Source organism: Pongo abelii, chromosome 4 (genome assembly GCF_028885655.2).
Source record: "Pongo abelii isolate AG06213 chromosome 4, NHGRI_mPonAbe1-v2.0_pri, whole genome shotgun sequence".
NCBI classification, from domain to species: domain Eukaryota; kingdom Metazoa; phylum Chordata; class Mammalia; order Primates; family Hominidae; genus Pongo; species Pongo abelii.
This window is the reverse complement of record NC_071989.2, coordinates 188,279,428-188,295,559: the sequence shown is the minus strand read 5'-3', so window position 1 is coordinate 188,295,559 and position 16,132 is coordinate 188,279,428. Positions and strand designations below refer to the sequence as shown.

At 46.7% G+C, this 16,132-nt stretch overlaps 1 protein-coding gene across 1 annotated transcript; it reads right to left on the bottom strand.

Annotated features, from left to right (window-relative positions):
- Positions 1–9,749: 9,749 nt before the first annotated feature.
- On the bottom strand, positions 9,750–12,732 carry LOC112133507 (uncharacterized protein C5orf60-like). Its single transcript, XM_054556403.2, has 4 exons — positions 12,511–12,732; positions 11,741–11,780; positions 11,133–11,193; positions 9,750–10,904 (listed from the first exon to the last, which is right to left on the bottom strand). The coding sequence occupies exons 1-4, from the start codon at positions 12,730–12,732 to the stop codon at positions 10,388–10,390; spliced, it is 840 nt and encodes a 279-aa protein (XP_054412378.2). The 3' UTR covers positions 9,750–10,387.
- Positions 12,733–16,132: the final 3,400 nt, after the last annotated feature.

Genomic DNA, 16,132 nt, shown 5'->3' with positions numbered 1-16,132 from the left:
TTTTTACATAAAAAAATAGCACAGGACTACATGAGTATATTCTCATTGCAAAAAATCAAAACATGGAAAAGCAAAAGTGCAAGTTTCTGTTCTCCAAACTTCCTTACCCCCTCCGCCCCCCACCTGCTCAATTCCTTGCCTTCCCTTTCTGGGTATCCAAATAGACAGTTTCCTTCACATTTACTTACAGCCATAGACTTACATGACAAGTAGTTTTGTTTTTGGTGTTTCCCTCTAACATTTTGTCCAGAAAAACATGTAGAAAAGTTGAAAGAATTGCAGAATGAACACTGTTATAATCACCTAGGTTTTAGAGTGAACACTTTGCTGTACTGCGTTATCACACGCCTCCTTATTTACCCATGCTTCCTTTCCTCCATCCATCCTTTGACACTTACTTCACTTTAGCATACAGTGAGTTGCACCAATCTAGAGTCAACATTGTGTAAGGGTTTTTTTGTTTTTGTTGTTGTTTTTTGAGATAGAGTCTTGCTCTGTCTCCTAGGCTGGAGTGCAGTGGCGTGCATGATCTTGGCTTACTGCAACTCCTGCCTCCTGGGCTCAAGCGATCCTCCCATCTCAGCCTTCTAAGTAGTTAGGACCACAGGTGCACACCACCATGCTCGGCTAATTTTTGTATTTTTTGTAGAGATGGGGTTTCGCCATGTGGCCCAGGCTGGTCTTGAACTCCTGAGCTCAAGCTATCTGCCCACCCAGGCCTCCCACAGTGCTGGGATTACAGGTGTGAGCCACTGGACCTGGCCTATTTATTTACTTTAAAACCTCAGAAGATAACTTATCTCAAATAAAAAATTACTAAAATTAAGGATTTCTAATTGGCTGATTCTTTTTGTTTTTAATTTGTGGTAAGAACATTTAACATGGGATCTACCCTTTTCACAAATTAAGTGTACAATGCAGTATTATGAACTCTAGGCACGACGTTGTGCAGCAGATAACACGTTCATCAATGGGCTGAAACTTTCAACCCATTGAACAGCAACTCCCTACTTCCTCCTCCCCTCAGCCCCTGGAAACTTACCATTGTACTCTCTGCTTCTGTGAGTTTGACTATTTTATTTTAATTAATTCATTAATTTTTTCAGACAGAGTCTCGTTTCGTCGCCCAGGCTGGAGGGCAATGGCATGATCTCGACTCACTGCAACCTCCACCTCCCAGGTTTAAGTGATTCCCCTGCCTCAGCCTCCTGAGTAGCTGGGATTACAGGCACCTGCCGCCATGCCCAGCTAATTTTTACAATATTTTTAGTAGAGACAGGGTTTCACCATGTTGGCCAGGCTGGTTTTGAACTTCTGACATCAAGTGATCTGCCCACCTCGGCCTCCCAAAGTGCTAGGATTACAGGCATGAGCAACCACGCCCAGCTGGTTTCCTTTTTTTCTTTTTTTTTGAGAGGGAGTCTCACTCTGTCCCCCAGGTTGGAGTGTAGTGGAATGATCTCAGCTCACTGCAACCTCTGCCTCCCAGGTTCAAGTGATTCTCCTGCCTTGCCTTCTGAATAGCTGAGATTACAGGCATGCACCACCATGCCCAGCTAATTTTTGTATTTTTCGTAGTGAGAGACTGGGTTTCACTATGTTGGCCAGGCTGATCTCGAACTTCTGACCTTGAATGATCCACCTGCCTCTGCCTCCCAAAGTGCTGGGATTAGAGGCATGAGCCACCGCTCCCAGCCTGCGGTTTCTTTCTAGGTAGACAGTGATATCATCTTCGAATTATGACAGTTTTCTCTCATCTTCCCATCCTTACATCTTTTCTTTCTTTTTCTTTCCTTAGGGCACTGACCAGGACAATGCAGTTCTGTGTTAAACCATAGGGGATTACTGAGTATTTTTGTGTTAATTAATCCTGACTTAAAGGATTAATTAATTAAGAATCTTTGCAATTTTCTTTCTCAAGTAAAATTTTGATGTAAGCTTTTGGTATATGAAATTTACTAGTTGAGAAAGTTTCTTCCAGTCTTAATTAACTAAGAGGGAAAAATAAGTAGGCTTTAAATCTTATCAAATTTCTTTCTGAATAGACTGAGATAATTATATGTTTTTTTTCTTTTTACTGTGGTAGCTCACGTTAATAGATTTTTTGATGTTGAAAAATTCTTCCCAGGACTCTGGGAGTCTGAAGCAGGAGGATCGCTTGAGCTCAAGAGTTCGAGACCAGCCTTGGCAACATAGTGAGACCTCATCCCTATTTTAAAAAAAAGAAAAAATATATGTATATATACATATACACACACATATATATCTATATAGACACACATATACACATATATTATACACACATAATATAAAAAGGAAAAATTCTTATATTCCTAAGCTAAGTTTTACTTGATTTTATATACAGTTGGCCCCTTGTATCCTGGGGCTTTACATCTGTGGTTTCAATCAACTGTGGATCAAAAATATTTGAAAAACAAAAGCAATAAAAAAAACCAAGAAAATATAAATAAAAAAATCAATACAACAACTTTTTTTTTGAGACAGTCTTGCTTTGTTGCCTAGGCTTGAGTGCAGTGGCCATCACAGCTCACTGCAGCCACGACCTCCTGAGCTCAAGTGAGCCTCCCACTTCAGCCTCCTGAGTAGCTGGGACCACAGGCTGGTCTCGAACTCCTGGGCTCAAGTGATCCTCCTGCCTCAGCCTCCCAAAGTGCTGGGATTACACGAGTGAGCCACCATGTTCGGCCCCAACAACTATTTACATAGCATTTACATTGTATTAACTAGTAGTGTAAATAATTTAGAGGTGATTGGGCCAGGCACGGTGGTTCACACCTGTAATCCCAGCACTTGGGGAGGCTGAGACGAGCGGATCACGAGGTCAGGAGATCGAGACCATCCTGGCTAACACGGTGAAACCCCGTCTCCACTAAAAATACAAAAAATTAGCCATGTGTGGTGACGGGCTCCTGTAGTCCCAGCTACTCGGGAGGCTGAGGCAGAAGAATGGCGTGAAGCTGGGAGGCAGAGGTTGCAGTGAGCCGAGATTGCGCCACTGCACTCCAGCCTGGGCGACAGAGCAAGACTCCATCTTAAAAAAAAAAAAAAAAAAAAAATTTAGAGGTGATTTAAATTATACAGAGGATGTGCATAGGTTATAGGTTATACGCAAATACAGATGCTCCTTGATTTGTGATGTGGTTACAACCAAATACATCCATCGTATAGATTGATGATATAGCGAGTTGAATTTACAATGGGTTTATCCAGATGTAACCCTATTGTAAGATGAGAAGCGTTCTGAATGCCCATTGCTTTCACACCACTGGCAAGTCAAAAAATCCCAATTGAAGCCATCATAAATTGGAGACTGACAGTACAATGCTATTTTATATAAGGGACTTGAGCATTGTGGATTTTGGGGGGAGGGTCCTGGAACGAATCCCCTGTGGATACGGAGGGACTGCTGTATATATACATCTACAGGGCAAGATTGTTTATTTTTAAAAATTATACCATATCGATTGTGATGACTGGCATATAGATTATGATGGTTTTTCTCTGATGTTGTGTACTGAAATGTTTTCATAGGACCAAGAATGTTAGAGAAATAAAGATCTTAAATACAATATGATAAATTTATATATATACTGTTTGATTCTGTTAGCTATATTTTGTTTTATGTCAGTGATCATAAGTAAAAAATGGTTTTATAATTTTATTTTTATGTTAACCTTATCTGATTTGAGAATAAAAAATTCTAGTTTCATAAAATGAACTGGATAATTTTTATACTTTTTCTATTTTCTTGTACAGCACACTGTCCAGTAGAAATACAATGCAAGAACACATGTGACTTAATGTTTGTAATAGCCACTTAGAAAAGTAAAAAGAAATATGTGAAATGAGTTTTAATAATATATTTAATTCAATACGTCCAAAGTAGTGTCATTTGAACATGTTATCAACATAAACGTGAATGAAATATTTTACCTTCTATTTTTGCACTAAGTTTTTGAAATCTGTTATTTTATATTGATAGCACTTCTTAATTCAGACACGAAATTTTCATAAGAAATACATGATTTGTATTTAGGTTTCATAAAATTTACAATTCAAAAAGTAGATTCACACACGCGGATCGTTTCAAACATACCTCTGGGCCCAGCGCCTCGCCCCGTCCTCGCCCGATGAAGTCAGCCCTGCCTGCAGCCTGCGAAGCACCCGCCCGTTGTCCCCGGAGAGGGCGCCTTGGACGCAAGCGCAGAGCCCAGGGAGGCGCGGGAAGCCGGAGGAGGGCGAGGGGCGCCGAGGCGGGCGATGGGGGCGAGGCAGGCAGAGTACGTGGGGCCGAGCGGGGCGAGCGCTGGGTCGCCCGTAGCCGGAGAGTGTCGCACCTCCTGAAGGCCCTGGGCAGGTGAAATGAGGACCAGCGCCGACAAAGGGCAGGATGCAGAAGACTCCTGACTTTGGATCTCAGATCACCCTCGGGAAGCTCCGATTCGGATCCGCGTCCACAGACCCGGTGACCTCAGACAGACTGGGCGTCCGGGGAAGGGGCGGCGGCAGTGAGCGCTGCAGTGAGGAAACCAGGCTCCGGCGATCCCCAGGCCTTACGCCCCGACCCCAGGGCATTTGGGAGCAGGTCTGCGTCCGGGCCCAGCACACTCTGGACGGGAGCTCTGCCTTTCTGGGGTCCTCCAGCTGAAGGATGTGAGTTGCAAGAAACCCATTCTGTAGACCTCGAAAGCAGCGGGGAGCCCCAGGCACTTGCGGGGGGACTTTGATGTGGCTCCCACGCACCCACCCGGCACCGCGTGGATTGCCAGGGGCAGGACGAGCTTGAGTGGACGCTGGGTTCGCTGAGCCCCCGAGAGGCTCCTCGTCGTGGGCCACCTGTGCCGCCTTGGACCACCCAGAGAAACTTTTCCTCCCACCGGGTGAGCCGCAGGCCAGGCGCCAGGCCTGAGTGTGCCCGGGACGGGGATTTCTCTGTGAACAGCCCATCATCCCATAATATCCATGTTATCTTAGCCTCATGTTCTGAAGAAACACGAATTTCATACACAAGCGTGGATTTTTGCATGTTTCAAATTGTAAATGCGACTAACTCCAAGGAAGCTGGAACTTGAAGCAGGCTCAAAGCAAACTTAGTTGCGTCATCCCCCACCATCCTCCAGGGTAAACTGAGGAGCATAGTTAATTGGTTTTCCACGGGTATTTGCCACTTGTCAGGTGGGCTGTTCTGGATGTAACCACGTAATTCCTGGAACCCAGTGGGAGTCAGATTCCTTTACGGGCGTCTGACAAGATGTGCTCAAACATCTTGAAGATCTTTATGGAAACAACTTTTGGCTCTTTATCAAGATGTCATTCAGGGCTCTGAACAGTCGAATGCGTTGAATTGGGTTGTTAGGTGGATGGGTTTGATGTAGTTATACAGTGTGCATTTAATGCTTGTCAATAGCGCGAGTAATGATACTGCAAAAATAAAACCTTCTTTAAAAAAGAGGCCGGGCGCGGTGGCTCACGCCTCTAATCCCAGCACTTTGGGAGGCCGAGGCAGGTGGATCATGAGGTCAGGAGATCAAGACCATCCTGGCTAACACGGTGAAACCCCGTCTCTACTAAAAATACAAAAAATTAGCCGGGCGTGGTGGTGGGTGCCTGTAGTCCCAGCTACTCGGGAGGCTGAGGCAGGAGAATGGCGTGAACCCGGGAGGTGGAGCTTGCAGTGAGCTGAGATCGCACCACTGCACTCCAGCCTGGGCGACAGAGCGAGACTCTGTCTCAAAAAAAAAAAAAAGAAAAGAAAAGAAAAGCGGCCCGGCACAATGGCTCATGCCTGTAATCCCAGCACTTTGGGAGGCCGAGGCGGGCGGATCACGAGGTCAGGAGTTCGAGACCAGCCTGGCCAGCATGGTGAAACCCTGTCTCTACTAAAAATACAAAAATTAGCCGGGCATGGTGGCCCGCGCCCAGGCAGGCTGTTCTGGGAGAGCAAACTTGGCTCTCCAATGCGGTGTGGCCATTTGGCTATGACATCACACTGCACAGTTTAATGACTGAAATCAGACCTCTTCTTGTTATTGGAGATGACTGGAGGATTTTTTTTTTTTATTTTCCTGAACGTAAGTAGGTAAGCCATGAAGATCCCAGATTTCATTCAGGGACTCAGAACCAGCAGTAAGGAGCAGGCTGCGTGGAGAAAACAGTTGGCTCTGGAGTACCCCACGAGTCCAGCTTGTTCAAAGTAAAAGTGGCAATGGCTTTGGGATCACAAAACAGCCCTTGAACGTCAAAGTCAATTAGTAGAAACCCCTAAATATCATGGGGCAAAACAATATTTGAAATTTACTTAAATATTCAGTTTATTTTATCAGATGGGATTCACTTTTTTTTTAAATAGAGTCTTACTCTGTTGCCCAGGCTGGAGTGCAGTGGTGCTATCTCGGCTCACTGCACCCTCTGCCTCCCGGTTCAAGCAATTTTCCTGTCTCAGCCTCCTGAGTAGCTGGGACTACAGGCATGAGCCACCACGCCCGGCTATTTTTTGTATTTTTAGTAGAAATGAGGTTTCACCATGTTGGCCAGGCTGGTCTCAAACTCCTGGCCTCAAGTGATCTGCCAGCCTTGACCTCCCAAAGTGCTGGGATTACAGGTGTGAGCCACGGTGCCCTGCTGGGACTCAATTTTTAACACATATTTTTAACACTAGCTTTTGTGCTAGTAAATTAAATTGATTAATTCTTTTAAAAAAACCCAATTGTGTGTACTTTAACAAGTAAAACTAAGTTGGTTATAATGTGACAAAAATACAAGCAATAATAGCAAAATTATCCAATAGGAACCATGCAAAGAGTTTTATATTATAACTCATGTCCCCTTTCCTGCAATGTTATTCACTTCTATCCTCATTTTCCACATCAAGGAAATTAAGTTTGGAGACACAGAGTGACTTACCTAAGTCACAGGTCTGGTAGGTGGAGAGTTTCTCTCACTCCTGGGACCACAATCTACAAAATAAACTTGAACATTCTACAAAATATTTGTTACCATTGGAAGTAGGTAGGCAGAGTGTTACTAGCATCAAATTATGGCAGGAATAAAAAGAAAGGGTGGTGGGGTGGTCTTGCTTCTGCAGTTTAAGGGGATCCCGGCGCTGAGATGTCTGGCTAAGTGGTTGTTGTAACAAATGGCAGAGATCGTGAAAACATCAGGGAGCAGGTGGTGGCCGTTCCAGTTTCTGATCTCAGGAGGAGGGAAGAGCTGCAGATGTCTTTACTGTGAATGAGGGAGAGAAACGCTAAAGCGCAGAAATGCTCAGAACCAAAGAGCTGGATCACTCACGCTTCTAGAAAAGACATTAGCATCTTCTCATTGCTAATCTACTGTGCCTGGCACAGCCTTATTTTCTAGCTTTCTGAATGTGAGTTCCATCCATATCCTTTGCATAACGGTGGTACTGGGCTGTGGAGAGCTTGGAATGTGTGTCCATGGGGAAATGGGCAGTTCTGGTTATTATAAAACGGCCAAGGGAGGGCGCCATGGCACACCTCTGAGTAACCCAGGACACTCCTGTTTGGGAAATGCAAACCATCCGTACGGCAGGGGCACAATTATAAAGATTGATCCTGTCATGGGAATGGTTTCAAATCTGACCAACCTCATGGCATACATTGGGGAAGCAATTGTGAAACCCCTTGATTCTCTGGATCTGGACATGCTGTACTGTGACAATGGTTTGTGTGTGACAGAAAATGTAGCTGTGTCTACCGGGAAAGACTGGGGAAATTTCTTCCTGTGGAGTTCTTTATAAAGCAAAAGTGCATGAAACTGTCAGTAATATTGTAGTCTATAAAGGGAAATTGCTTTTAGAGGCTAATATTGCACAATGACTACTTTTTTTGCTTATTTAGAAAAGATCTTTATCCCTTGGAGTATTAAGAAGTCAACATATAATTGCCACCCTGTACATTGTGTTCTGGAGTGCCTGATTTATTGAAATCAGTGTGAAACCTATTTTAAATAAAAATCTATTTCAAAACCAAGGCCAGACATGGTGGCTCATGCCTGTAATCCCACACTCTGGGAGGCTGAGGTGGGAGGATCACTTGAGGCCAGGAGTTCAAGACCAGCCTAGGCAACACAATCTCCACCAAAAAAAAAAAAAAAAAAAAAAAAAAAATAGCAATTAGCCAGGCATGGTGGCACATACCTGTTGGTCCCAGCTCCTCGGGAGACTGAGGCAGGAGGATCGTTTGAGCCCAGGAGTTCAAGGCTACAATGAGCCGTGACACGCCACTGCACTCCAGCCTGGGTGTGAGACCCTGTCTCCAAAAATAAAGAAGTCTGGAAATATTGACAGTATTTTTCTAATAGATTGAACCCACTTGTTTAGTTCTTCTGGGGTAAAGGCATAAGTTTACACCCTGGAAGTTGGACACATAACTCATCTGCAGCAATGTATGGTGGACGCAGGTGCAGCAGATGATGGGAACGTTGCTTTAAGGCACATCATGCATTGCAGTTTTGCACAACCTATTGAACTAAGAGTTCCTAGTGAGGGACAGCACATTAAACATGTCATAACAATAAACTATTTATTATGGACAGTAGTCTGTTTTCAGACATTGTGGCTACCCCAAACAACTTTAAGTCAAAAGACATGATCATTTAGTTTAAACCTGTTTAAAAAGTCAGTTTAAAAAGGGTACGCTACTCTGTAATGTATTTTCTATATGGAAATCTTTCCTAGTTGGTCCATTGTTCTGATGATTAAACATCTGGTGCACTATAAAAAGAATATAAGCCAGTAGTGTACTAGAGGGTACTCACGACCGTATTTCATCATTTTGTGGTTCAATGACATTAAAGGGAGTAAAATAGAAAATATAGTAGGTATAAATATGTAATTATAAGGAATAGGAGGGAAGTTCTTGTTGGAACAAATTGGCTTCAAGGGCCCTCGTGTTGACTTTGCTCCTTTTGAAGAAAGGAGTGCGATGCTTCACCCTGAGGGATAATCTGAGAGACTTCACCAGTGACACATGCTTGACAGATGATATTAAAGCAGACTTTAACAAGCCAACGACAATGTGTTACTTACGGGCAGTAAGAAATACACAGTCTAATTAAAGTGCACCCTTTAGAAAGTGCTGGGCATATAAGTAGTGAGGCGTTTGATTATTCTAATACACTTGTTGCCTAAATGGACACTTTCTTCAATTCAGATGATAAGACGCCTCTTCCCAGTAGTCTGAATGGGTTGTGTGTCTATCTCAAGCATATATTCAGTGGGAAATTGTGTAAGATTTCAATTTATTTGGAGCATCACATCCTTTTTTAACCCTTTACTGAATATAAAATGAAGCCTGACCTCCTGAGTCTTGGAAAATGTGCATTTCTTAGAATTATTTAAAAAATGAATCCTCCGGCTGGGCATGGTGGCTCACGCCTGTAATCCCAGCACTTTGGGAGACCAAAGGTAGTGGATCACCTGAGGCCAGGAGTTCGAGACCAGCCGGGCCAACATGGTGAAACCCCCATCTCTACTAAAAATACAAAAATTAGCCAGCCGTGGTGGTGCATGTCTATAATCCCAGCTACTTGGGAGGCTGAGGCAGGAGAATCGCTTGAACCCAGGAGGTGGAGGTTGCAGTGAGCTGAGATCGTGCCACTGCACTCCGGCCTGGGTGACAGAGCGAGACTCTATCTCAAAAAAAAAAAAAAAAAAAAAAAAGAAAGAAAAGAAAAGAAAAGAATCCTTTTAAGTAGTTCATCAGCTTAAGCCATGTTGGCTGAACATTAAGACTTTGTCAAATCCTGGAAACGTGGGTAATATCATTTGAAGGTATTACATTTTAAGGAACAAAATAATATTAAAATTAGGAAGAATTATTTTGCCATAGGATAAAATAGAAATACTGCCATACATTTGACTTATTTGTTTGAAAATCTTTATGTGATTGTTGCTTCATTTTAAAAATCAGACCTCACAAACCTGACCCAAGTTATGTGCAAAATAATGTGCCAGTTGCACAGCCCTGGAGGCCAGTGTGAGCCCTGCCTCCACCTGCCTGCATGTGGGGTCTCCCTAGAAGGAAGCCTCTGGTAGGTGGGTGGGAAGATTAGGGTGCTCGAATGGGAACTGTGAGGAGGTGCAGTGGCACCAGGCTCTAGCAGCCTCCTGCCTCCAGGAGAGGACCAGGTCGGGATCACTGCGGCGACCAACGCCTCGGATCACTCGAGGGCTAGAAGGCACCCACCAGCTGTGTAGACAGAAGTGCTCAGGGCTAGAAGGCACCCACCAGCTGTGTAGACAGGAGTGCTCAGGGCTAGAAGGCACCCACCAGCTGTGTAGACAGGAGTGCTCAGGGCTAGAAGGCACCCACCAACTGTGTAGACAGGAGTGCTCAGGGGCCTTTCACATTAGGTATATTATGGCGTCAGTTTCGGAATCAGCCTGTGTGGAGTCGGTCCAGGACACCCAGCCAGGATTCCGTCGTGGGGGAGGGGAACGCCCACGTGGCTTGTGTGAAGGGTGCTTCAGGGGACGCAAAGGCTCTGGTGGCTGGGAGGAGCTCAGGGATGACAGGTACCCCAAGGATTCTGCGGAGGTGGTCGGGTTTGGTGATAGGGTGCTCACAGGTGGCCGGTGTGAAGGGTGCTTCAGGGGACGCAAAGGCTCTAATGCCTGGGAGGAGCTCAGGGATGACAGATACCCCAAGGACTCTACGGAGGTCTTCGGGACTGATGTAGGCATGGAGGCCAGAGGAGCCGGGGGAGCCCGTGGGGACACATGGAAGCTGGTGGGAGAAGCTTTCCCACGCACCCCACGTGGCCGGTGCTTCCTAGCAGATGCTCGTTTGTACACTGGCCCTGGGCGGACTTGGCGTGGAAGGTGATGGGAGCTGCCCTCCCTAGAGAGCTTCTTCAGGCACCTGCAGGAGACAGGAGGCACAGGCTACAGCTGGGAGCACTGGGCACCTGCAGCCCACGCCCCTCCAGGGCCTCCCCTGCTGACTTCACAAAGCTCTGCCTACCCCTGCCCAGGGCTTTAGCGACATCACGGCTGTGATCTCCCCTCCCAGATCAGCCCCAGGCCCTGGGGTGGCATCCTAGGTCCTGGTAGGAAGGAGGACACGGGAGAGAAGGGGAAAGAGCCTCACTTTTTCGACAGGAAAGTGTAGACCTCAAGGTTCTCCAGTTCTTTCAAGAGAATTCTGTAATCTGGAAAAGAGGAGATGGGTTATGGAGGCGAGGGAGGGAACTGGGACTTACAGGAGGCCTAGTGTGTGTGCCCTTAGGGGAGACCCCGGGATCGGGGATTAGACCCTGGAGCCCCAGCATCCCTGTCCAAGGCCACAGGGCCCCAGGAGTGATAGCCAAGTGCCTGGTGGGCAGCGTTTTCTCATCTCCAAAGTGCTTCCCGACATGCCCCATCATGGGGGTCACGACCACCTGATGGGGAGAGAGGACAGGGGTGGCCTCAGAGAGGGCTCAGCCATGTTAAACAGCTGCCCACATAGACCTGCAGCCCCTCCTGCATGTCCAGGTGGTCACTGGTCCCCTCCCCCACACAGTCCCCTCCTGGGCAACACTCGCTCCCTGGCCCTCCATGGCTTCATCCCATGGAGAGGGATCCCGGGTTTCAATTTCTCTCCCAGGAGCTTCCCTTCAAGCCTCTGAAAATGCATTCCTTGGAGACATGGAGCATGTTCCTAGGATCAGGTGAAGCTGTCACCTCTGGGGGCTTCTGGGACCCTCAGAGACTTACCTTTCAAAATGGTATATTTATTTCTGATCCTGAACCACCCCTCACTTCAGCTTGACCCTGAGGGAGAAGGAGTGAGGGTGCAGGCCGGGTCTCAGTCTGCTGTCCCCACAGCTGCAGACCCAGTGCTCATGAATGACACACTTTCTCCGCCCAGCTCACAGAGCCCTGTGTGATTCTCTTTCACTTGTTTCTAAAGTGCATAGTAACCTTTTCTGGTTTCCTTCTTTGAAAAGCACGGAGGGGTTTTCTATGTGAGGCCTGCCCTGGGCGTCCTCAGTCCCTGTTCCGCTGCTTGGGAAACACACACACTTGGGTCTGCAGGTGCCTCTGAGCTGGCAGGGAGGATTCTGCTTCCGAGGAGGCCAGAGGCGACTCCAGTCTCAGGTGAGAGACTCTCAGGGGCTCAGCACAGCCCCCAGAGCACCTCACACAGAGGCTGGGCCCTGAGGCACCTGCCTGGGAAGGCAGCTGATGAGCCCGGGCTCAGGGCCTGTCCTTCCACAGAGACCTCACCCTTCTCATGACCGGGTCCTCGCCGCTGAGTCCTGGGGTTTGTTTTTGCTCTGACGCCTCCCGTGCACCCCCGCAAATGGTCTGGGAGCTTGGGATGGAAATCCTATGCCCACTCCAACCCCTGCCTGTCCTGCTGTCCCTAGAGGGACGATGAGATTTCCCATCACAGGAGCGCCTCTGGTTGATGTGGAAAAGTGGAAAAGAGAGCAGGAAAAATAGAATCATTCTCTGCTGGGTGTGGGCTGAGGGCTCCTTACATTCTCGCTGTTCTCCTCTCTGGGAGGCACTGAGGACGGCTCCCTGGGAATGTAGGGGCGTAAGATGATCAGGATCACCAGGCTAAACACAATGAAGAGGATGAAATGGATGATCTGGGGAATGGGGCTGGAGCACAGCTCTGTACCAATAACACCATCCAGAGGAAAGAGAATATCCATGTCAACTGCACTGCTGTCCTCAGGCAACTGAGCCCTGGGCATCCCCTCTGGGACTATTTATTGGGGCCCAGGCCCACATCACAGAGCTGGGGCCCCCCCCTCACAAAGTGCTCCTAAGGGTGGGGTGGGCAGTGGGAGGAGGAGGCTAAAGCCCAACCCCACCCACCACCACCCACCCCTGCAGTTCCCTCCACCCTCCTGGCCTTCCAGATCCCTCCTTCCCACTCCACCTGCTCAACCTGTCAGAGACAGACCTGGTCCGTTTTCTTTTCTTCTTTTTTTTTTTAAATTATACTTTAAGTTATAGGGTACACGTGCACAACCTACAGGTTTGTTACACATGTATACATGTGCTATGTTGGTTTGCTGCACCCATTAACTCATCATTTACATTAGGTATTTCTCCTAATGTTATCCCTCCCCAATCCCCCCACCCCACGACAGGCTCTGGTGTGTGATGTTCCCTGCCCTGTGTCCAAGTGTTCTCATTGTTCAATTCCCACCTATTAGTGAGAACATGCAGTGTTGGGTTTTCTGTCCTTGCGATAGTTTGCTCAGAATGATGGTTTCCAGCTTCATCCATGTCCCTACAAAGGACATGAACTCATCCTTTTTTATGGCTGCATAGTATTCCATGGTGTATATGTGCCACATTTTTTTTTTTTTTGAGATGGAGTCTTGCTCTGTTGCCCAGGCTGGAGTGCAGTGGTGTGATCTCAGCTCACTGCAAGCTCCACCTCTTGGGTTCACGCCATTCTCCTGCCTCAGCCTCCCAAGTAGCTGGGACTACAGGCGCCTGCCACCATGCCCGGCTAATTTTTTGTATTTTTAGTACAGATGGAGTTTCACTGTGTTAGCCAGGATGGTCTCGATCTCCTGACCTCGTGATCTGCCCACCTCGGCCTCTCAAAGCTCTGGGATTACAGGCATGAGCCACTGCGCCTGGTCTAATTTTTGTATTTTTAGTAGAGACGGGGTTTCACCATGTTGGCCAAGCTGGTCTTGAACTCCTGACCTCAGGTATTCCACCCGCCTTGGCCTCTCAAAGTGCTGGGATTACAGGTGTGAGCTGCCGTGCCTGGTCTCACCGTTGTTTCTGATCAGAAATCAGTGGCTAATTTTGTCGTGGTGCTCTTGTACATGAGAAGTTTTTGTCTTACTGTTTTCAATATTTGCTCTTTGTCTTTTCGTAGGTTGACACAAGGTGTGTAGGAGTGGATATATTGGTATTTATTTTACTGAAAGTAAACATTGATTCTATAGATTAATGTTTTATATCAAATTTGGTAAGTTTTTAGCCATTATTTCTATAAATAATTCTTTCTCCTTTTCTTTCTTTCTGAGACTCTCATTCTACATATGTTGTGCTTGATGTTTCATAAGTCATTTTTCTTTTTCTTTTTCTTTTTTTTTTGAGACAGAGTTTCGCTCTTGTTGCCTAGGCTGCAGTGCAATGGTGTGATCTCGGCTCACTGCAACCTCTGCCTCCCAGGTTTAAGTGATTGTCTTGCCTCAGTCTCCCAAGTAGCTGGGATTACAGGCATGTGCCTGTAACCTCAGGTGATTTGCCTGCCTCGGCCTCCCAAAGTGCTGGGATTACAGGCATGGGCCACTGTGCCCGGCCCTTTTTTAGTTCTTTTAACATAAGTAACTGCTTTGAAGTCTGTTTGCTAAGTGTGACATCTGGGGACACAAAGACAGTTTCTATTAACTGGTTTCCCCCCACACTTTCCTGTTTCTTTTGTCTTGTAACTTATCATTGAACACTGGATACTTTAGGTTATAGACTATTCAGCTCTGGATTCTGATTCTTTTCTCCTGAAAATTGTTGTTACTGTTCGTTTGTTTGTAACCAGCCTGTACTAAATTTGTAAATTCTGTGAGCAGTGTGTAGCCGGAGCCGTCTCTGCTCATTTTTTGTTTCTTATGCATGGGCTTCCCAGGAACCGCTCCTTTATCTGCGTGCTTGGTATTCTGCCAACAGTTGTCTGAATTTGTACACTAACACCTTGAGTCGGTGAGGCTTCCACTGTTGCTGATGGATCTACCCGTGGACTAGGGCGTGCACACAGAGCTCAGGCCATCTGCTTTCCACAGGCATCTCCCCTCGCTGTGTCTTCTCCTCACATGAGCTCAGGCACCATCATCAGTCAGGGATGCTGGGTGGTTTGGGCAGGTTCTGGTCTCTGAGGAGAAGAGCAGAGCTACTGGTCTTTCCTATTTGTTTGCATCAATATCCCTATTTGAAAATTCTCCAAATCATGTGAGTCCCTCTGGTGGTGACAGCAAAGCTGCTGGTTTCATGGCATTCAACAAATGTGTTTTATATTTAGGTCTATGGGCCGGGAGTGGTGGCTCAGGCCTGTAATCCAAGCACTTTGGGAGACTGAGGTGGGCGGATCACCGGAGGTCAGGAGTTCAAGACCAGCCTGGCCAACATGGTGAAACCCCATCTCTACTAAAAATACAAAATTTAGCCAGGCATGGTCGCGGGCACCTGTAATCCCAGCTACTCAGGGGGCTGAGGCTGGAGAGTCACTTGAACCTTGGAGGCAGAGGTTGCAGTGAGCCGAGGTTGCACACAATAAATAAATGATTTAATGCCCATACAATGGAGTGCTGTGCAGCTCTTAAAAAGAATGCAACGAGAATGACCAACACATACTATTCTCCTGGATGAGGATTATTACCATCAGCTCCATTTTTCAGGTGAGAAAACAGACTTAGGGAGGCTACATAATTTTCCAAAGGTCACTCCCTACTGAATGTAGGAGCAGGGATCTGACAGCCACCTAATCACACCCTAGAACAGCATTCTCTCCTCCGCTCTCCTCCATGTCCCCCTCTGACTCCCAGGAGACCTCCCCAGCTTGCAGTCCCCAGGGCCCTGGTGTCCATAACCTGAGGAAGGGAAGGGGCCCATGAGATCTTGGACTTTCTCAGTCTCTGAAAATGAGCAACTGAGAACAAGACTTCACTTTACTTAGAAGCATAAATAAATGTGACATTTATTGCCTATCAAATATTAGAAGCAGTTCGTCTATTTAACACGTGTGTTAGTATCGGTGTCCCTTGTTATTCAAACTCTCCCTATTGAGCTCAAGAATCAAAGTCAGATAACTTTGTCGATAAATCCCTTCCTCTCTACACCCTTGCTACTCACTGTCTCAAGACCCAAACTCACTGGGACAAGGCGCTGCCCCTCCTGATTCAAGCCTGGTGTCTGCCTCTCACTATGCAAATCAGGAGCTAGAGAGCAGCAGAGAGGGGTGGCAGTGAGTGCACAGAGCACACACATGCGTTCAGATTGTCCCCACCCCGCCCCCATTATCTCTGTGGGTGTGAAGATGAGAAACTTTCACTTTTCCTGTGAGTTACTGTGCTGCTTTGACTTTCACAAGTGTGTCGACTTGATGGATTTTTTAAATATAGCCGTCAGCGG

Coding starts and splice junctions, on each gene's coding strand:
- LOC112133507 (XM_054556403.2), bottom strand. CDS start 12,732: ATGCCCAGGGCTCAGTTGCCTGAGGACAGCAGTGCAGTTGACATGGAT. Junction 11,194..11,740: donor TAAATATACCATTTTGAAAG/GTAAGTCTCTGA, acceptor CCTCTTTTCCAG/ATTACAGAATTCTCTTGAAA. Junction 10,905..11,132: donor TACACTTTCCTGTCGAAAAA/GTGAGGCTCTTT, acceptor TGTCTCCTGCAG/GTGCCTGAAGAAGCTCTCTA.